We start from the raw sequence: 22,875 nt of genomic DNA on the forward strand, positions 1-22,875 counted from the left end.
CTCTGTGTCACACTTCCACAGCTTTAAATCCTTTGTCTAACTTTTTTAGGAGAAACAAAAAGACACCTGTGAATGAGGACTATGAATGACATAGTACACACAGGAAATGTCCTGTAGTAAATGTTTAAAGACTGCAATTGCAGTGTCCTGCTGTTGGTTGGTGCACGCCTCCCTAAAAGGCACCACACAGAAATGAACCCAACTGCAGTATACCAAATCAAGGTAGAACAATGATGTGGTAAAGAGCCACAAAAAGTTAAAGGAAAATAAATAAGTGAATATTTAATAAAACACAGCCGGACGGAAATTAAAAAAGACAAAACATACAGATAAGCCATGCAATCTCCCCACAAGGGTATGATCCCAAACCCCCCAGTGATTACATGGCAAATCTAAAAAGAAATAAGAAATATAAAGGAGCTGGGTTGCCACTAGTGCCAGCTACTTAATCCACCAGTGAGTGACAACCCGAGTCCAGGAAAAGTGAAGCAAAATAATTCAAAAACAATGCTGGCAGGTTAGGTCCCTGAACTCTTTTCTCCCGACTTTTAGCGTATCCAATTACCTAATTGTATTATGCTTCCTCACTACTGATGTTGATCTCCACCCTGGTTGAGGAGAGCGAGACACACACCCACTCCGACACGTGTGCAGTAGCCGACTGCATCTTTTCACCTGCACGAGGTGAGTTCATATGTGGATCAGCTTTGTGTACGGAGAGCCACACTGTGCAGTCTCTGTGCAGGTGGCATCAATCAGCCAGCAAAGGTCGTAATTGCATCAGTTATGAGGAATCCCTGTCCGGCTCCCACCCTGTATGAGCAACAGCCAATCGTTGTTCATGTAGGCGCCCAGCCTGCCGGATAGCAAAGCTGAGCTTCGAATCGACAAGTTCAAAATATCAGCTCTGGTGTGATGGCGTGTTTTACCACTGCGCCACCTGAGCGCCCAAAACATTGGTATTATTTGTTTATATTTTGTCGATTAAATAAAATTTCAAGATAATCCACACATCACTTATACTGTTATTATTCATTACTAAAGAAAAACAATAAATGCAAAAGTTTACACTTTCTGCCACACAAAGGCAAATTTTCTGAGTAGATGGTATTTAAATATTGAGGTAACATGCCAATCCATCCAAAAGGTGTTCAGTGGGGTTGAGGTCAAAGCTCTGTGCAAGACTGCTGGAGTTTCTCCACACCAAACCCCTCAAACCATGTATTTATTTATTTAGTACACTAGCGCATAGTCCAGCTGGAACTGCAAACTGTTGCTACAAATTTAAAGATTTTATTTAATTGTTACTGTTCTGGCAATAGCGCTTTGCTGAGTAGATGGTATTTAAATATTAAGGTAACATGCCAATCCAACCCAAAAGTGTTCATTGGGGTTGAAGTCAGGGTTCTGTGCAAGGCCGCTAGAGTTTCTCCACACCAAACTCCTCAAACCATGTATTTATTTTAAAATTTATTTATTTAACCTTGCATACTGGGGGAAAAGATGGAAAACATGCAAGTGGACAAAACCATTATCACCTGGGTATTGGACTACTTGACTAAAAGACCCCAGTTTGTACAGCTGGGAACCTACCAGTCAGAGCGCCTGATCAGCAACATTGGAGCACCACAGGGAACTGTGCTTTCCCCCTTCCTTTTCACCCTGTACACCACCGACTTCCAGTACAAGTCAGACCTCTGCCACCTTCAGAAATTTTCTGATGACTGTGCAGTGGTTGGGTGTATCAGGGATGGACAGGAGGATGAGTACAGAGACCTGGTGAGCAGCTTCGTGGAGTGGTGCGGGAGGATCCATCTGCTCCTAAATGTGTCCAAAACCAAGGAGATGTCTGTGGACTTCAGGAGGAGTAGGACCACAAGTGGACCTGTTACCATCATGGGTCAAAATGTGGAACTGGTGGACACTTTTAAGTACTTGGGTGTCTGGCTTGACAACAGACTGGACTGGAGGGCTAACACGGAGGCTGTGTACAGGAAGGGGATGAGCAGACTCTACTTTCTGAGGAAGCTCAGGTCTTTTAATGTGTGCAACAAAATGTTGGCTATGTTTTACCAGACTGTTGTTGCGGGGGCTGTGTTGGGGAAGCAGCCTCAGAGCAGGGGATGTAAAGAAACTCAATAAACTGATCAGGAAGGCTGGCTCAGTGTTGGGCTGCTCACTGGACAGTTTCGAGTTGGTGGTTGGAAGGAGGTCACTGAATAAACTCAAAACCATATTGGACAACCCATCACACCCCCTTTATCGAACTGCCAACTGTTGCTGCAAATTTAAAGATTTGATTTAATTTTTACTGTTGTTATGCTGTTGTTTTTCTGAAAAATAGAACTTTGCTGCATAGATGGTATTTAAATATTAAGGTAACATGCCAATCCAACCCAAAAGTGTTCATTGGGGTTGAAGTCAGGGTTCTGTGCAAGGCCGCTGGAGTTTCTCCACACCAAACTCCTCAAACCATGTATTTATTTATTTAGTACACTAGAGCATAGTCCAGCTGGAACTGCAAACTGTGACCACAAATTTAAGGATTTTATTTCATTTTTTTTTTTTATCTGTCAGCAACAGTTCTGGCTAAAACATCTGAAATCAGATCAGTGTATCTAATAAGCTGTGTTGTATGAGATTGCCTTGATAAAAAAATAATAATGAAATAAATGTGTAATGTGTTTTTGTACTCAATCCTTAAAAATATGATGATGAAAAATTAAATAAATGTATTTGTTACTGATTAATACTGATGTAAGCCTAAATGTAATGGAAAAACAATCATTATACAAAGAAAGAAAACACGCACATGTGAGATAAAGATGGTGAGAGAAATAAATTAGAGGATTTAGTTAGCAAAATGCTTTGATGTTAGAATTAAACTACTTAACATTGCCAGACAGAATCCTCTACTGAGTGTCTGTGTGTGTGTTTATTCTTTTGCTTTACCTGAACTGGTATCAAAATGTACTTCTACTGATTCACCCCATTTGTAGCCAGATCATGCAGATCAACGAACACAGCCAAGCAGTTTCACCTTGAGTGCAAGAATTAATGTGTTGAATCTCACACTAAATAAAAAGAAATGCTGTACAATGTTCAATAATCGTAATGTGGCTCAGCTGCTGAATGAGTTTGGCTGACTCATTAAGAGTCGTATCCCTCTGCATTGCCAGTTTGGCTGGCAAATGGGGCATGGAAGTGAAGATGATTGATGTGTTGGTTTCTTTTGATCACCTGCACCTTGTGAGCGTTAATTCACATCATGGGTTCTCCTATTTAGACTCGCCAGCTCCTCTGTTGGCAAACTGCTTTTTCTCTATAAACCATGATACAGGGCTTCTTAGTCTGGTCAAGTTCTATCTCTTTCTGTAAAACCATCCAATATTACAGTGTTTTGGGTCTCACAATAGAACCGCCCTGGGATGTCACATTTACAGAGCAGACCACACTATTAAACCACATTATGCCCAGACAGCGCCAGCTGGTTAAAACATCTTTGTTCTATTAAACCACATTATGCCCAGACAGCACCAGCTGGTTAAAACATCTTTGATCTGTTATTTTGTGTACTTTATTTACAGAGGATCTTAACAAAGTTTCAGCACTTTTATATTTTGCTTGGAAATGGTGAGGGTGGGAGGAGTAGTAATTGGTCGTGTCTGAGAGACGGACAGAGAGCTTATAGTCTGGACTTAGTGCCACCTGATTTCCACCTTTTTGGACCACTCAAAGAAGCTTTAAGGGGAAGAAGATTTTCATGTGATGATGTGAAAACAGTGGTGCATCAGTGGCTACACGTTCAACCAAAAACATTATTTGCTGATGGCATTAAAAAGTTGGTATGACGCTGGGAAAAATGCATGGGAAGGTGACTGTGTAGAAGAGTGATGTAATTTGTTTTTAAAATTCTTAATAAATAGAGTTTAAAAAGTGCAGAAACTTTTTGAACAACCCTCATATTTGCAAGTGTTCCCCTTTTTTTAATTGCTTTTTAGCCACAGTATTGTTTTATCTTGCTGCAGTACTGGGGGATGATAGCTGAAGCCCTGCAATAGACCATCCCACTGTCCAAGGTGTATTCGTGCCTAGCACTTTAATAGTATTTTTTTTACAGGAATGCCCACACAACATCTGCAGGCTTGTCTAAGAACACTTTGAAAAATGGGTCAAGATGAATGTACTAAATATAGTGAGAGAACAGAGACTCTCACACAAAAACTGTGGAAGCTACGTAGGAAAGAGACTGTGACTCTCCGGTTGTCACTGCTCCTGCCCTGATAGTTAAGCTTTATGTTTTCAGAAGCTGTGGTTGCTGGTATTTCCATTGAGATGGATAATAAAAATAGATACTGCCCATCTTGTTCGATAGTAAGTGCTCACTTTTTGTCTCGCTTGCCTTTGCAGATTTACTCTCTACCCACAGCTGAAGTCAAATGTTTGCATACACTCGAGAGTGATCTGTAGGTCAAGACTAGGGCTGGCACCGATCCTATACTCCGTATCGGTCCGATATTGGCCCAAATAACTGGATAACGTGTAATCCGATCCGATACTCTTGCTTAATGTAAATAACACAATGTAAATAAGGTCATTGTTTGTGTGTAAAGCAAATAACACGTAACAAGACATCAAGCATTTTGATGACATCATTAACATGTGCCACTGATCTACAACTCATCTGCAACAGCCATTCAAAAATGAAAACACACTGATCTACTTAAAATTTAAGCATTTTAAAAAAATCATCTACTACTGTCACATCTAAAAACACTGTTTAAACAAAATAAAAATCGTTTTGAAAAATGATAAATCGTTCACCTGAGATAAAGAACCTATCTTGTCCCGGCTTGGAGATCTCTCACATCCTCAACGATTAATCCATTAGTGTTATGAAATTAAACAAACTACACCGTTTCCCGTTTAGCCTGTTCAAAATTCAGCAGGGTTTTTTAATAAGCGTTTTTAATCATCTAAAAACACGACAGAACGTTAACGGAAAATCTCAACTCTGCGTCAATTCTAATTGGTCCATTGTGTTTGATTGACATCTTCCAATTGTAGACACTTTGGACGACACGCCGTAAAGCGAGATGTGTCACGTGAACAACAGCTCGAACGTAAGTAAAACCAAAAATGCTGCTAAATGTTCTGTGTGTAAAAGTTAGATTAGATTAGATAGCTAGTTTAACCATGATGCATTTAGACAAGTATTATTATTGCTTAGTTGTTGGAGAGGAGAAATGACGGTATCGGATTGGTATCGGTATCAGCAAATACTCAATTTGCAGTATCGGACTTAAAAACAGTGGTACTGAGCCAGCCCTAGTCAAGACATTTTTAATGTTTCTAATACAACACTGTACTTACTATAAATGGTATGCTCTTGGGTTGTTTTAAAAGCAAACGGAATAACAATAGGCAAAAATGCACCCAGATCTATATAAATATATATATAAAACTTTAGCAGGCTGAAAGTAAAAAACTGAGAATAGAAATAACTACAGAAATTGACAAAAAGAATCATTAACATAATACATCAGTATAAGCTGGTGAAAGCTGCTGTGTTCCAAATAACATCTTGTGTACTAAATACAAGGCAAGGCTACAAGTTCAAGATTTTGTGTGCAGATTGAGACACAGCTGTCCAGTTTGCCGGGTAAGCAGTGATCTTTTTGCTCTGTGTGCAGCCTAATATGGCACATTTTGTATATTATACCAACACATTTCGTGTTGAGGTATTGTACTCATTCTGTAAGCAGTTTTCATAGAGTTTGAGGCTTTGATTTTTGATGACAGTTTGTTCACTTTGACCTGCACACTGCATAATAAGGAGCCGATATATTCTACTTCAAACATCTCTTAAGCAGCTCTTATTTATTAAATTTGGATGTTTTTTTACTTTGTATTATTGGAAGTTATTTCTATTAGTCGCTGTTTAGAAAGCACATTATTAAGATATCAGATTGGCCTATCAAGATAACCCAAATACCCAAACCCGATCATTAATTTTGATCCCGATCCGATACCGAGTCTCAAACCGATACTTGTATGTTCTAGATATTGTCTAGATAAGAACTAGATAATACTGTTCACACAGTGCACACTTCAAGTACATTACAGTTATTCTAATTAATCCAATGTACATGTTTAACAACTGAATAGCTCTGCAGTGCTGTAGGAAAAAAATTGCCAGCATCCAAGCTATTGCTTAATGTTCTTTTATTTTTACAAAATAAAAGTAAACAAACTTAGTGCAGCATTGTAGTAGTAAAACTACAACACTCAAAATGAAGTGAATGTTCTTTTTGAGGAAAATCAGCATCTCTGCCATGTTAGCGGACAGCTGGTTCCTCTTCTCATCATATAATAATAAACTCGCTGTATTCGGCTGAGTGTTTATTTTTTAGGTGCCGTATCAAATTGGTAGTATTTGTAGATCGTTTGGTTAAATGATAACTGGTTTGTTTCTTATGAGCCACTGTACTTGTATGCGTGTTGTAACTGTAACAAACTTTTCTGTGGTTGTATTGTGACAATGGTTTGATGGACGTTTCTACGACGTTGTACTGTTCACATAATGCTTAGACTGTGTTTAAAACATTATTAAAATAATAATTAAATTAATTAAAATATGTACAACCCCAAATGGATATATATTAACAAATGAAATGGAGTAAACCAGACCAAACATAAAATATATTTGGTTTATACTGTCTGCAATTAAATAAAAGTCAAAGTGAATGTAAGAAACATTCCTTATTTCTATTTTGTCCCAGCTTTTCTGATTTGGATTTGTAGTCACACCTAACTGTAATGCATTCTGTGTAAACTGGACAGAACATCTCTTTTTGGAAGCTTTATCACAGCAGAATGTCAAAATGCAAGTAGTACATTATGTTACTGATATTGTTTCACTGTTGCATTTATTTGAACTGTGTTCCTTTCAAATTTATAATTTACTTTACTTTTTTAACGCACAAAAGTGCTCAAATTTGTGAACATTTTGGAAAAAGAAGTATGTGTTACAGTTCTAAAAAGTACTAAAATACTGTGAATTGGGGGCAGCTCCATATTAATGCCCATGGTTTTGGAATGGGATGTCTGATAAGCTCATTGTCATGTGTCTACCATACTTTATAATCCATTGTTGTAAGATTGTAAGAGTCATATGGATGGATGAAGGTTCTTGTAGTTACACACCAGCACCACAGGGAGAATTCCACATGACAAAAAGACTTTAATTAGTTCATTATGTGCTCTGTGTGTCACCACGGCTGAACTAATGCTCAAATGACTCAGACTATGTTGAAACCATCTAGTTCTCTAAGAGCCTGCATACATCTACTACATATTATTCATAAGCACACTCACTCTCTTTCACCCAAATTTTAACATTTTCATATGATAGTTCTTATAAAACATGGTCCAAGACCAGTTTTACTCAGGCTCAGGGGTGACTGACCAAAGCCAAAATAATGAGAGATAATTATTTAAGCTCGGATGAACTCTCTGCTTTAGTCCATTATACCCTTGGTAGCCCTTCTAATCTAAATTCATTGTGTCACTTTATGAACCCTGTAGGAATGGGATAGTAAAAGACTATTGGGATATACAGAGCGAGACAAATAATGAGTGAAAGACACTCAGAAAGAATTAGATCCACTGCATTTAGTCTCTCTGGAAGCACCTGATGGGTATAAAACAGAACAGAGTGGCATTTAATTTTAAACATATATTCACTTGACCTGATGCACTTAGACTAATGCATTTCTCACTTCATCTTTTTTTCTCTTTCATAGGCTCTTGTTCTTTTACTCCTCTGCACGCTTCTTACAGCTGCTTGCTTAAGTGATGCCGGCTGACAGTGAATAAATCAATTAAAATGTTCCTGATTTAATTGAGCAGAGCTGAGTTGGCCAGGAATGACTCCATTAGAATGGCAAAGAGGTATTCATCCTAGAGCAAGACATGGGTACTATGGTTTTTTGTTAAATGTCCTGCTTAAAGGATTCTGATTTAGGACAAGAAGAAAGTCCAGCAAACCAATTAAATTTGGCAATGAACTTTACTGACTTGGATTTTAATAAAAAATGCAAGTGTATGCAAATACTACACAGTAGTTGACCTAGCTGTATTATTATATGCTATATACACAATATTATGGTACTATGTAAGAAGTAGGTGAAGTAAAGGTGTTAATTGCTTAGAAGTAAGGCCCTACCTAATACACGGCTGTGAAAATCGCGTCACCGATGGTGAAATGAGCCTTTTCCTGTGTACTATGCAATTTGCTGTGAAATTCAAAATTGAAGGTTTGTGTTTGGCAATTTAACATTTTCCACTGGCATAGCATTCAAGTGTCTCACGTTTACTAGTTAATTTGCACTATGAGGCGGTCCTAACAATCCTTCAGCCATTAAGTTAGCAATCGCTCCCACACGAAAATGTAATATATGACATATATGCCCCTATATCAATAATGATTTACCTGTAGTGTGATATATTATTATAACATACATGTATCCTCTGGATATATGTAATATAATATATGTAGATATAAGTTTATAACATATATGAAATATCCATAATAAAATGTGTGTATGTACATATATTAAACATATCAATAGTTGTATACATATATGTTACCATATTTATTTAATTTACAAATGCAATTTTATTAACATAACATATATAAAAAAGGCTGTATACCAACATATGATTTTTCTTATTTTTAGGCATTCATGTATTATGTTTTATATTTTAATGTTGTGTAATATACACATGTAGTGTGGATATATTTATATGAACACAGCTGGTTTCAGTGTAAACCCCCAGACCTTGCAACAATGCTGTTGGTAAACTGATTCTGACTTAAAGCAATATATATTTAAAAATATATTTTAAAATTAAATGCACCAAATTAAGCACATTTAATGCTTCTGAATGTTTTTATTTTATTGAACATATAATTTGTCAAAAAAAAAATTCAACATGATCGATTTTTGTAGAGTTCAGAGCAATATTGATTGAGTTGGCATGTTTTGAGTTAAAAAGTTCACTTTGTAGTATTAAAAGATTGTATTTGGCACAAGATTCTGAGCTCCCGGGTTCAAATCTCGGCTCTGCTACCCGTCGGCTGGGCGCCCTCTAGCAGGCATAATTGGCTAATGCCTGCAGCAGACAAAATTGGCTTTTAATCTTCTGGGTGGGACAGACCGGATTAAGGGGGTGGGGTTATTTTATTTATTTGAGTTACTTTTATATAGAATGTTACATATATGTCAAAAAAATGGATCACACATACATTAGCATACGTATTTCTATGGACCACACATATATGTTATTATATGAAAGTGTTCCAATTTCTAATAGGTTTCATAAATAGTTTGCACAAATATGGAAATATATGCAGTGAGAGCAGGGGGGCAGTGAGAAAATCGGGGGGAGGGGGGGGGGGGGGGGGCAATGCCCTCCCACAGCCCCACCCTAGCGCCGGCCCTGGTACGGGCTTAGTCAAAATGTCCAAGATTTTGAAGTGTAAAGCAGCTAAAAACACTACTCAGGTAACTGAGTTTGGGCAAAACAAAAAGAGCCTGTTGACCCCAACCAATTCTGTGGATGCACAGAGGGACGTGTCAAAACATTGACAAGTAGTTTCGTCTTTGAGACAGAACATGAGGCCTGGCACTGTTGCTAGATGTTCTAGGTTTACATTCAACCGTTAAGGTAGGCTATGCTGTGTATTGTAGCTTCCATTTATTTATATCATTTGATTTATTGAGTGTTATTTAATGACTGCGGTAAAATGTGGCACTTTTCCTGTATATTTAAAGGGCCCTACTTATAAGCCTAAAATTTAAATTGTTATTTTATTCATAACCTGGCTATTTGCAAAATTGTAATTGTGTTTTATAAAAAGAAGCATATGTTCACAATCTTCCTTTTGTCCATGTGATCAGAAATAAACTGTTACCAATTTCTGAAGCAATGCCTTGTTTGTCACCTGTGTAAGAGCAGATGAAATCCCTGGCTGTTCTGTGTTCATGGGTTTTTAAATGACATTGGGCATCTGTCAAATTTAAGCAGAGGGGTCTGTCACGCTAGCCCACCATCACTGAGATCAAGATTTGAATCTCAGAGGTGCTATGTGCCGGCTGGGCGACTACACAGTATATCACTCACTGACAGACCAGTTTCACAGTCTTTGATAAAGGCATACTAAAGCTTCACCTACTTCATATACAATGTGTGTTCAGGTAAAATCATAGTGACACATCCTCATGTCCTGTCTAATCTCATATCAAATGCAAGCATAAGCTAAGGTTAAAGATTGACAAACAGAAATGTTCATTAACATAATGCTTATGCAGTGTTTATAAAGAGAACCCAGGTAGCACTAAAAAATTTGTGCAGATCCAGCTCACTGCTGTCAAGCTATAATTTCCACAATAAGCTCACTGCTGATGAGAGGATTTGGTCCAGAATATGTCAGGATGATCAAGTACACTCGGCCATGGGTAAAGTTATTCTGGCTCAGTGATGACATAGTTCTGGCAATCGTAATTCGGATGGTATACTCAAGTATGGGCCAGATCAATAAGTAAATCCCAAATGCATTACGCAAGCTTGCTACTCTTGCAGTGTAAAGGAAGTCAGTGAAGCTGTGTATAAGGTAACTGCTAAGCTGTAACAGTAACACTTAAGGCTTGGTTAATGATGCTTTGAGAAGTGACCGTGTTTGCTGAGTTTAAAAGAAAGAAATAAACTGTACATAGGCAAACTATCAAGAGCATAATACTTTACTGGCTTGTTCTTTTGAGGCGCAACGCAGACTACACAGAGATGATCACGTGTGTAGAGAAGCACACTTTCAAAGAGACAAAATGCACTCAATATGTTTAACACAAACACTTATCAGCCATAACATTAAAACCACTTCCATGCTTCTACACTCAGTGTCCATTTTATTACCACATAGAAGCACTTTAGTCGATCTGTAGTCCATCTGTTTCTCTGCATGCTTTGTTAGCCTGCTTTCACACTGTTCTTCAATGGTCAAGACTCTCCCCTAGGACCACTACAGAGCAGGCATTATTTGGGCGGTGGATTATTCTCAGCACTGCAGTGACACTGACATGGTGGTGGTGTGTTAGTGGGTGTTGTGCTGGTATGAATGGATAAGACACAGCAATGCTGATGGAGTTTTTAAACACCTCACTGTCACTGCTGGACTGAGAATAGTCCACCAACCAAAAATATCCAGTCAACATCACCCTGTGGGCAGCGTCCTGTGACCACTGATGAAGGTCTAGAAGATGACCAACTCAAACAGCAGCAATAGATGAGCGATCGTCTCTGACTTTACATCTACAAGGTGGATCAACTAGGTAGAAGTGTATAATAGAGTGGACAGTGAGTGGACATTGTGTTTAAAAACTCCAGCAGCGCTGCTGTGTCTGATTCTCTCATACCAGCACAACACACACTAACACACCACCACCATGTCATTGTCACTGCAGTGTTGAGAATGATCCACCACCTGAATAATACCTGCTCTGTGGTGGTTATGTGGGGGTCCTGACCATTGAACAACAGGGTAAAAACAGGCTAAAAAGGTATGTAGAAAAACAGATGGACTACAGTCAGTAATTGTAGAACTACAAAGTGCTTCTATATGGTAAGTGGAGCTGATAAAATGGACAGTATACATCAAACATTGTCAGCACACTACACCACAGAGGAGTCTACATACTACATGAAGTGTTCAGATTGCTAAACAGTTTACACTGTGCAACTTGATCTCCTGTTATCGGGAGCCTTTTAAGTCATTGTGGTTTTCACACACTACACAAACTACCACTTAGAGAAATCACAGACGAGTCTGTCTGGTCTCCCAAACTGCAATCTGTCACGAAAACACAAATGTGGATGGGTATTTGCCAAACTTAACACAGTTAGTAACAAAAGACAAGGAATAAAAGGAATAAAATTGTTCAATAAAATAATAAAGTTGTGTAATCAAACATAGTGGAAAGAGATTAAAAGGGGTTGCATCACTAAGGTTCTGCAGCTGCAGGAAGGTTTATAAGATACAGTTCATTAGTAGCCAGATCTTGTGAGTCATTGCCTTTTCCCCTGTGACAAAGGCTCACCTACTTACATGCCATGTACCCCCCCTTACACACTCACACACACACAAAGACACACACTTACTCCTGCTATTAACTCAGCATGGAACTGTAATTGCTTTTTTCTTTACTGATATCATTCAATCTGACAGATAAGTAATCCTTCAGTACAAACTCAGCACAGCACAATGAGATGTGCCAATCTGTGCCATCTCCCTATCTCTTACTGTATTGTAATCGCTGCTTTTGCTTTCTATTATCTCTCATTAATCTTATCTATTATATTGTTAGTCAAGACTTTATTACATCATGTTCACCTAAGCACCCTGTACATTTTTTTGTCAGTAAACAAATGGTGTTATGTTAAACCATAATTGTGCCAGTCAAAACAACCTGAAATCTCATCTTGTGCAAAAATTATTCTTTATTTCCCAACACACACACTCATCCATTCACTTACCCACACCTCGGACCTTAAAAGGTAAGGGATTAAAAAGAGTACTTAAGAGAACTCATGGAAAGACCATGTCAATGTGACAAAGACAATAACAATGATCTAGGCATAGATCTAGGCATGGGTTCCTGAAATCCAATACCTAAAAGCTGTGCGTCACTTACAGTACCCGCTGTGCCACTGCACCACCCACATTCACTTTCACAGGTAACTTAACATCCAATGTTGTAGAAAAACCCAGTAATAAGCATTTGAACTTTGTATGATTTTGTACCTATAGTGAATAAAAGGATAAAAGGTTAGAAAGGCTGGCGTGAGACGGGCAAAATCACAGACTCAGCACAAATCTGGTGTAATATCAGACGGAATACTGCTCACCGAGATAAAACTCGAAGCATTAAATGAGAATTACAGCCACGCTGAACTGATTTACACGGCCTGTCAGTTTGACCTGGGTGCACAGCCGTTCGCAGTTCATGTTATGAAAGTGACTGCACTGCGACTGCGACGCTCACTGAACCAGGCGCAGATTAAGTGTTGGAGCGCACAGTCGGAGGACCGGCCTTTCGGCACTCGAAGACTGCCTGCTGTGTAAGAGTCTGAGTGATGCCACCGGCCTTCCTGACGATTCAGAGGGACTGACGTGTACTGCGGGTAAAGCATGCAACTACATTCGGGACCATGGAGAGCGTGAAATGAACGTTTGAGGAAAAGCATGCATTAGTGAAATAAGTCTCCGTCTTAGCAGCTAACAGTGTGTGTCATGGCTTTGAACACCACCGCTTCAGAGAACTGTACTGACAGGACTGTGGTAGGAAAGTGTCCGCACGCTTCACTGAATGTGAATAGTGCATGCCTGTGAGTGTGTGTATGGGAAGACTGGTTGATCGGCAGTGTCATAGATATTTATATATATACAGTGTATCACAAAAGTGAGTACACCCCTCACATTTCTGCAAATATTTCATTATATCTTTTCATGGGACCACACTATAGACATGAAACTTGGATATAACTCAGAGTAGTCAGTGTACAACTTGTATAGCAGTGTAGATTTACTGTCTTCTGATAATAACTCAACACACAGCCATTAATGTCTAAATAGCTGGCAACATAAGTGAGTACACCCCACAGTGAACATGTCCAAATTGTGCCCAAATGTGTCGTTGTCCCTCCCTGGTGTCATGTGTCAAGGTCCCAGGTGTAAATGGGGAGCAGGGCTGTTAAATTTGGTGTTTTGGGTACAATTCTCTCATACTGGCCACTGGATATTCAACATGGCACCTCATGGCAAAGAACTCTCTGAGGATGTGAGAAATAGAATTGTTGCTCTCCACAAAGATGGCCTGGGCTATAAGAAGATTGCTAACACCCTGAAACTGAGCTACAGCATGGTGGCCAAGGTCATACAGCGGTTTTCCAGGACAGGTTCCACTCGGAACAGGCTTCGCCAGGGTCGACCAAAGAAGTTGAGTCCACGTGTTCGGCGTCATATCCAGAGGTTGGCTTTAAAAAATAGACACATGAGTGCTGCCAGCATTGCTGCAGAGGTTGAAGACGTGGGAGGTCAGCCTGTCAGTGCTCAGACCATATGCCGCACACTGCATCAACTCGGTCTGCATGGTCGTCATCCCAGAAGGAAGCTGACGCACAAGAAAGCCCGCAAACAGTTTGCTGAAGACAAGCAGTCCAAGAACATGGATTACTGGAATGCCCTGTGGTCTGACGAGACCAAGATAAACTTGTTTGGCTCAGATGGTGTCCAGCATGTGTGGCGGCGCCCTGGTGAGAAGTACCAAGACAACTGTATCTTGCCTACAGTCAAGCATGGTGGTGGTAGCATCATGGTCTTGGGCTGCATGAGTGTTGCTGGCACTGGGGAGCTGCAGTTCATTGAGGGAAACATGAATTCCAACATGTACTGTGACATTCTGAAACAGAGCATGATCCCCTCCCTTCGAAAACTGGGCCTCATGGCAGTTTTCCAACAGGATAACGACCCCAAACACAACCTCCAAGATGACAACTGCCTTGCTGAGGAAGCTGAAGGTAAAGGTGATGGACTAAACCCAATTGAGCACCTGTGGCGCATCCTCAAGTGGAAGGTGGAGGAGTTCAAGGTGTCTAACATCCACCAGCTCCGTGATGTCATCATGGAGGAGTGGAAGAGGATTCCAGTAGCAACCTGTGCAGCTCTGGTGAATTCCATGCCCAGGAGGGTTAAGGCAGTGCTGGATAATAATGGTGGTCACACAAAATATTGACACTTTGGGCACAATTTGGACATGTTCACTGTGGGGTGTACTCACTTATGTTGCCAGCTATTTAGACATTAATGGCTGTGTGTTGAGTTATTTTCAGAAGACAGTAAATCTACACTGCTATACAAGTTGTACACTGACTACTCTAAGTTATATCCAAGTTTTATTTCTATAGTGTGGTCCCATGAAAAGATATAATGAAATATTTGCAGAAATGTGAGGGGTGTACTCACTTTTGTGATACACTGTATATATATTTCCCCTTTACTCCCCATTTTACCATAGCCAATTGGTCTTCCGCTGCTGGGGACCTTGATCACGTCCAAGGAGGGTATTTGCCTTACACACGCTCCCTCTGACAAGTGCGTAGTCCACCGACCCCCTCTTATTCGCCCGCACTTTGGTGGATTCTCACATGAGGCCAGACACGCGCACATACTGATCGCCACGTTCCTCCACCTCTGTACAGGCACCTCAGGCTACAAACCATGGTCCTTACACTGCGTTGAAGCCCCACCCCTTTTTTAGTCCGTCCTTTTCCCACCCAGCAGACTTAGTGGCCAACAATGGTCTGCTACAGGCTTTGCCAAATGTGCCTGCTAGGGGGTGCCCAGCCGACCAGTAACAGAGCTGAGATTCAATCTCGGGGAGTTCAGAATCCTAGCACAATATCCTGAGCAAAACATGGGCGTCATTTAAAGATTTTTTTCTATTTTATTTATGAATTTTCTCCCCATTGTACCATAGCCAATTGGTCTTCCGCTGCTGATAACCTCGATCGCATCCGAGGAGGGTATATTTGCCTGACACACGCTCCCTCACACGAGTGCCAGTCTCACGTGATGAGGCCAGACTAGCACACATAGAGTCACACACTGACACACACTCCCTCCAACGAGTGTGCAGTCCACTGATCCCTTCTTATTCACCAACACTTTGGTGAATTTGAGCGTGAGGCCAGACTCCTGCACATACTGATCGTCACGTTCCTTCACCTCTGTACAAGCACCTTAGGCTACTAACCAGGTTCCGTACACTGCATCGAAGACCCACCCCTTTTTTTATATAGCCTTTTTTCCACCCAGCAGACTTAGTGGCCAACAGTGGTCTGCTACAGGCTTTGTCAACTGTGCCTGCAAGGGGGTGCCCAGCCTTGGGGAGTTCAGAATCCTAGCGCAATATCCCATTTTTTACTGTTCTTATTTTGTTTGTATATGGTTTAATGTTTAACTAATACAGTGTAAGATTTAAGTATTTAAAATGATTTTTATTTCTTGTTTTTTTTATCTTTATCTGGTGCCAACCTTTAACATAACATACACCAACACACCAGTTCTATAATGTGGAGAACCTTACAGGAAAAAACCTTCAAAAATCATTTTTATTAAAGGCGCCCAGGTGGCGCAGCAGGATATTCCGCTAGCACACCAGCACAGAGATTCTGAACTCCTCGATCCAAAACTCGACTAGGCGCCATCTAGCAGGCATAATTGGCAGTGCCTGCAGCAGACACTGTTCTGCTAGGGCGGGTTGGCCGGACTATGTGGGTGGGGTCTTCAAACGCTGTGTAAGTTCCGCTAAGGGCTGCACGTGGGTCGGAGGAGGTGTGAGCAGCAATATGCCCACCTCGACTGCAAATCAGGGATCCCCCAGCAGCGGAGGACAAACTGACTACACTAAATCGGGAGAAAATGGGAGAAAATGCATAAATAAAATAGAAAAAATATATATTTTTATTACAATTATAATACATTAAAATTGTCATTTGTTATACAAAAATTAAAGCTTTTTATTTGATGAAGCCCCATTCCTTTTTTAGTCCAGCTTTTTTCCACCCAGCAGACTTAGTGGCCAATTTTATATGCTACAGGCACTGACCATTGTGCTTGCTAGGGGGCGCCCAGCCGACCAGTAGCAGAGCTGAGATTCAAACTCTGGGAGTTCAGAATCCTAGCACACTATCCCAAGCGCCACCTGGGCACCATTTACTCACTCACTCACTTTCTTAACCGCTTACCCAATTCGCGCAGGTGCTGGAGCCTATCCCAATTTTTCAATGGGCACAAGGCACACAGTAACACCCTGGAGGGGGGGGTCCCATTTAAAGATTTTTAAATGAAAACACTCAAAGGTAATAAACCATTCTCTTGTGACCTTTCCTCATCAATAAGGCATTTCTGCCTTCAGTGGCTCAATTCTGAAGGGATGCCACAAGGTGTTGAAAGCATTGATTTCAGATTTTGATTCATATTGGCATGAATGCATCACACAATTACTGCAAATTTGTCAGTGGCCCATTAAAGCTACAAATGTTCTATTTGATCACATCCCAAAAAAACTGAAGTACATTTGAGAGGACTTGAAACAATGTCTTCGGACATTAACTAATTAGCTCTTGACCTGTGTACAATTATATACAACCCCAAATCAAATTTGCAAAAATACACCCTGTATAAAGGAACCAACTAATCAATTAGAAGGCAGCACTGCTGGAATAACTTAAAACATTGACTGGGATACACATCTTCTTATCCAACACCAGTGCTTGACCTCATACATGTTCTTTTGAGTGAATGGCCACAGACACATGACAACATGCTGTGAAAAGCCTTCCCAGAGGAGTTGAGGCTTTTACAGCTGCAGAGGGGCATAACCACAGTTTGAAAATGAGATGTGAAACAGGGTGTCTACATACACCAATCAGCCATAATATTAAAACCACCTCCTTGTTTCTACACTCACTGTCCATTTTATCAGCTCCATTTATACACCATATAGAAGCACTTTGTAGTTCTACAATTACTGACTGTAGTCCACCTATCCCTCTACATATCTTTGTAGCCTGCCATCACCCTGTTCTTCAATGGTCAGGACCCGCACAGGACCACCACAGAATAGGTATTATTTGAGTGGTGGATCATTCTCAGCATCTCAGTGACAATGACATGGTGGTGGTGTATTAGTGTATGTTGTGCTGGTATGAGTGGATCGGACACAGCAGTGCTGCTGGAGTTTTTAAATACCGTGTCCACTCACTGTCCACTCTATTAGACACTCCTACCTAGTTGGTCCACCTTGTAGATGTAAAGTCAGAGATGATCGCTCATCTATTGCTGCTGTTTGAGTTGGTCATCTAGACTTTCATCAGTGGTCACAGGACGCTGCCCACGGAGCGCTATTCTCAGTCCAGCAGTGACAGTGAGGTGTTTGAAAACTCCAGCAGCGCTGCTGTGTCTTATCCACTCATACCAGCACAACACACACTAACACACCACCACCATGTCTGTGTCACTGCAGTGCTGAAAATGATCCACCACCCAAAAAATACCTGCTCTGTGGTGGTTCTGGGAGAGTCCTGACCATTGAAGAACAGCATGAAAGGAGGCTAACAAAGCATGCAGAGAAACAGATGGACTACAGTCAGTAATTGTAGAACTACAAAGTGCTTCTATATGGTAAGTGGAGCTAATAAAATGGACAGTGAATGTAGAAACAAGGAGGTGGTTTTAATGTTATGGCTGATCGGTGTATATTGTGTTTAACTAATGGCATTTTGTTTGTATATGGTTTAATGTTTAACTAACACAATGTTGTATTTAAGTATTTAAAATGTTAAATTGTTAATTTTTATTTCTTTAACATAACATACGCCAACACATCAGTTTCTATAATGTGTTGGACCTCACAGGAACGAACCTTAAAGAATTATTTTTATCACAATAACAATGTATCAAAATGGTCATTTGATGGCACATAAGGTATTCCTGTGTCAATACTAAAACCTGTGCCAGGGACCCCCGTTTCTCACTTTTCAATACGTGCTGTAGACCTATATCATTTATTGATCTCCCTTCCCCTTGATGTGGTTTCTATTTTCAGCTCTGTCTTTCCCCATGCTAGCAGCAAAGATATTACTTTGATCCAGTTTGATGCCCCCCCTAATTTCCCATGAGGCAGGATTATTGAAGGTCATTTGACTCTGGCAAAAGCAGTTTACTTGACCTTTCGGAAACGCAAATGACAGAAAGGCCAGCAACACAAGCTTTTCACTGACAAACACACATGGACATACACTCCACGCTCACCTAGCTTTGTACTGTTAGCGCATGACTTACCCAAGCGTGGTCATGGTGACTATGGTGTACCAGAAGGCCGCAGGAATGCTGGTGAACTTGCTGGAATTGGAGCCTTTCTCGGCATAGAACATAACCGTAGCAAAGATGATGATAGCCATGGTGAGAGAGAACAGGAGGAATCCGAGCTCCGAGGCGCAGCTCTTGAGTGTGTAGCCCAAAATGCGCAGACCGGCCGAATGGCGCGAGAATTTGAAAATCCGAAAAACTCGAAAGACCCTAAGGGTGACGAATGCCCCGCTGACGTCCTCGTTATCCGTCATGACCAGGCCGATGTAGTATGGCATGATGGCCACCACATCGATGATGCTCATCACGCTCTTGACAAACTTATACCTGCTGGGTGCAGCAAACAGGCGCAACAGGTACTCGACTGTAAAAATCATCACGCAGGCCGTGTCCAGGCAGAAAAACGCAAGTTCATAACGCTCTCCGCATGAAACCACCCTGGCATGGAATCTGCCACATGGAACAGTCTCCACTACGTTAGCCATAACTGAGACTGCGATAAAGAAACCGGTGACATAGTAGAACACCAACGCCATTGTGCTTGTGTGCGGGTTCTCAAAGGTGCGCCACATGGACTCACGGAATGACATGTCCGGTGATGCAACATCATTGGTATTTTCGCTGTCCTCATCATCTTGGATCCTCTCTGCATTTTCCCTCCTACGATCTTTATACTCTTCATAGCAGCAGTCCCCTATGATCTCAGGGATGATCCCGAAAAACGCCAGTTCCTCGTCATAAGCCGAGATGCATTCATGACGTGGGTAGTGTAGCTTCCCAGTTCGGTAGAAATTTAAAATGTGGCGGAATATATCCGGATCACGGTCAAAAAAATACTCATTGGTCTCCTCGTGGTAAAAAAAGTCGCGCTCTGTGCTGCCGAGCAGAGTGTCAGGATAGCGCTCCAGGGTGTTCTTCCATGTCTGGAACTTTGAGCCACTTACGTTTAGGATGATCAAGCCATCCTTAGATCGACTTTTGTCCCGTGGTGGAACAGGCATGGGGGCGCTGGCCACAGGCATCCATCCTATGGCTGCAGCACGGGCAAAGGGAAGCCAGGCTGCTACTCCGGCCGCCATGCTGATCTGTACAGCAAATAGTCCAACTCAGTTGTACTTGATTTTTACAGGTCTACTACAGAAGACACAGGCATCTGTAAAATATAATGAAATAAAACATAACTAGTCTTAAAGTTCAAAGGGCATCAAGCATTCTCTGAAACTATATCTTATCCATTTTGTAGTTCTACAATTACTGTTTTTAACCTGCTTTCACCCTGTCCTTCAATAGTCAGGACTCTCACAGGACCACCACAGAGCAGGTATTATTTGGGTGGTGGATCATTCTCAGCACTGCAGTTACACTGACATGGTGGTGGTGTGTTAGTGTGTGTTGTGTGTAGGGCAGCTGTAGCCTAGTGGTTAAGGTACTGGTCCAGTAACCAGAAGGTTGCTGGTTCAAGCCCCACCACTGCCAGGTTTCCACTGTTGGGCCCTTGAGCAAGGCCCTTAACCCTCAATTGCTTAGACAGTATACTGTCACAGTCACAGTGTAAGTCGCCTTGGATAAAAGCGTCTGCTAAATGCTGAAAATGTAAAATGTAAATGTTGTGCTGGTATGAGAGGATCAGACATAGCAATGCTGATGGAGTTTTTAAACACCTCACTGTCACTGCTGGACTGAGAATAGTCCACCAACCAAAAACATCCAGCCAACAGCGCCCCATGGGCAGCGTCCTGTGACCACTGATGAAGGTCTAGAAGATGACCAACTCAAACAGCAGCAATAAGTGTCTAATATAGTGGACAGTGAGTGGACACGGTATTTAAAAACTTCAGCAGTGCTGCTGTGTCTTATCCACTCATACCAGCACAACACACACTAACACACCACCACCATGCCAGTGTCACTGCAGTGCTGCGAATGATCCACCACCTAAATAATACCTACTCTGTGGGGGTCCTGACCATTGAAGAACAGAATGAAAGCAGGCTAAAAAAGCATGCAGAGAAACAGATGGACTACAGTCAGTAATTGTAGAACTACAAAGTGCTTCTATGTGGTAAGTGGAGCTGATAAAATGGACAATGAGTGTAGAAACAAGGAGGTGGTTTTAATGTTATGACAGATAGATATGTATCAAGTTTAAGTTCTCAGATGGCATTGCAAGAAACATGCTACTGTGGTAAATATAGCCACATGGCTATATTATTGCCACATGGAGTACCTCAGAAAACAGTTGTCATTTAACACAGTTCACCGCTGCATTGAGAAATGCAACCTGAAACTCTGTTACGCAAAGAAAAATCCATACATTCATTTCATGCAGAAAGACTTACAAGTTGGTCACATGACAGACGGCTCAGATAAGCCCATGTTTCTACTTCTTTTTGTAAAATAAATGACATTAAGTTGTCTATGCCAAGACTAAAAGAACTACACCCATCAGCCATAACATTATGACCACCCTCCTAATATTGTGTTGGTCCTCCTTCTGCAACAAACTGTGATGCACTGTGTATTTTGACACCTTTCTATCAGAACCAGCATTGACGTCTTAAGCAATTTGAGCTACAGTAGCTCGTCTGTTGGATCGGACCACACAGGCCAGCCCACGTGCATCAATAAGCCTTGGCTGCCCATGACTCTGGTTTACACTGTTCCTTCCTTGGACCACTTTTGATAGATACTGACCACTGCAGACCGGGAACACCGCAAAAGAGCTGCAGTTTTGGAGATGCTCTGACCCAGGTGTCTAGCCATCACAATTTGGCCCTTGTCAAACTTGCTCAAATCCTTACGCTTGCCCATTTTTCCTGCTTCTAACACATCAACTTTGAGGATAAAATGTTCACTTGCTACCTAATATATTCCACCCACAAACAGGTGCCATGATGAAGAGATAATCAGTGTTATTCACTTCACCTGTCAGTGGTCATAATGCTATGCCTGGTTGGTGTATCTAGACTGTTATCAGATAAAAGTGCAAAATCCAATATCTCTCATGGTATGGGCATGCATTAGTGCCCATGACATGGGTGACTTACATATGTTTGAAGGTACCCTTGATGCAAATATTGGTATTTTAAAGAGCCATATGCTGACATCAAGGTAATGCCAGGCCTCATTCTGCATGAGTTACAGCAACATGATCTTGAAAGCACAAAATGTGTGTGCTTGACTAGCCAGCCACATCTTTTTCTTTTCTATTGAAAATGTATAGAGCATTATGAAGAGGAGAATCAGACAAGGCGATTGTGGGCTGTTGAGCAGCTGAAGTATTGTATCAAGAATAGAATAGAATAGAATAGAATGCCTTCATACACGTGTACATTACAACGAAATTCTTTCTTTGCATATCCCAGCTTGGGGGTCAGAACGCAGGGTCAGGCTGCATGGCAGAGCTGGGATTCGAACTCTCATCCTTTCAACTGATAGCCCAAAGCTCTACCCACTAGGCTACAACTGTCCCCATGTCAAGCAAGAACGAGCAATAATCCTAATGCAACAGTTAGTATTCCCAGTTCCCAAATGATTCAAAAGTATAATTATTAAGAAAAATACAGTCATAAATGTGCTTCGATTTCATTTTTGAGTATGTTGCAAGTATAAAATTCTATTTATTTTCTATTAATGATTGTTGAGTGTTTTGTCCTTTTGTCAGTTAAATAAATATGTAAGAGAATTAACCAATTAGCTTTTTTCCTCTTTGACAAACTGTTCAAACTTTTATGTAAATGGGGTTTGTGTATCAATATCAGTTCTAGAGGACGCAGGGTAGACTCCAATAAAATGCTTGGCGTTTATTCTAAACATTTGTGTGAACATTAACGTGTTATTTTGTGCATAAGTAAACTGATATAAGTATTCCCACAGCCTTTATT

General features: G+C 40.9%; 1 protein-coding gene across 2 annotated transcripts in view; it reads right to left on the minus strand.

Annotated features, from left to right (window-relative positions):
- The window catches only part of kcnd2 (potassium voltage-gated channel, Shal-related subfamily, member 2), a 251,669-nt gene extending 231,545 nt beyond the window's left edge, over positions 1-20,124 (minus strand). For both annotated transcript variants that reach the window (XM_062994726.1, XM_062994725.1), the window contains exon 1: positions 18,965-20,124. In XM_062994726.1, coding sequence (XP_062850796.1) covers positions 18,965-20,070 — 1,106 coding nt within the window. In that variant the 5' untranslated portion in view covers positions 20,071-20,124. The remainder of the gene's footprint in view (positions 1-18,964) is intronic.
- Between the last annotated feature and the right edge of the window lie 2,751 nt (positions 20,125-22,875).

This window comes from Trichomycterus rosablanca, chromosome 1 (assembly GCF_030014385.1).
Source record: "Trichomycterus rosablanca isolate fTriRos1 chromosome 1, fTriRos1.hap1, whole genome shotgun sequence".
In the NCBI taxonomy this organism is placed as follows: domain Eukaryota; kingdom Metazoa; phylum Chordata; class Actinopteri; order Siluriformes; family Trichomycteridae; genus Trichomycterus; species Trichomycterus rosablanca.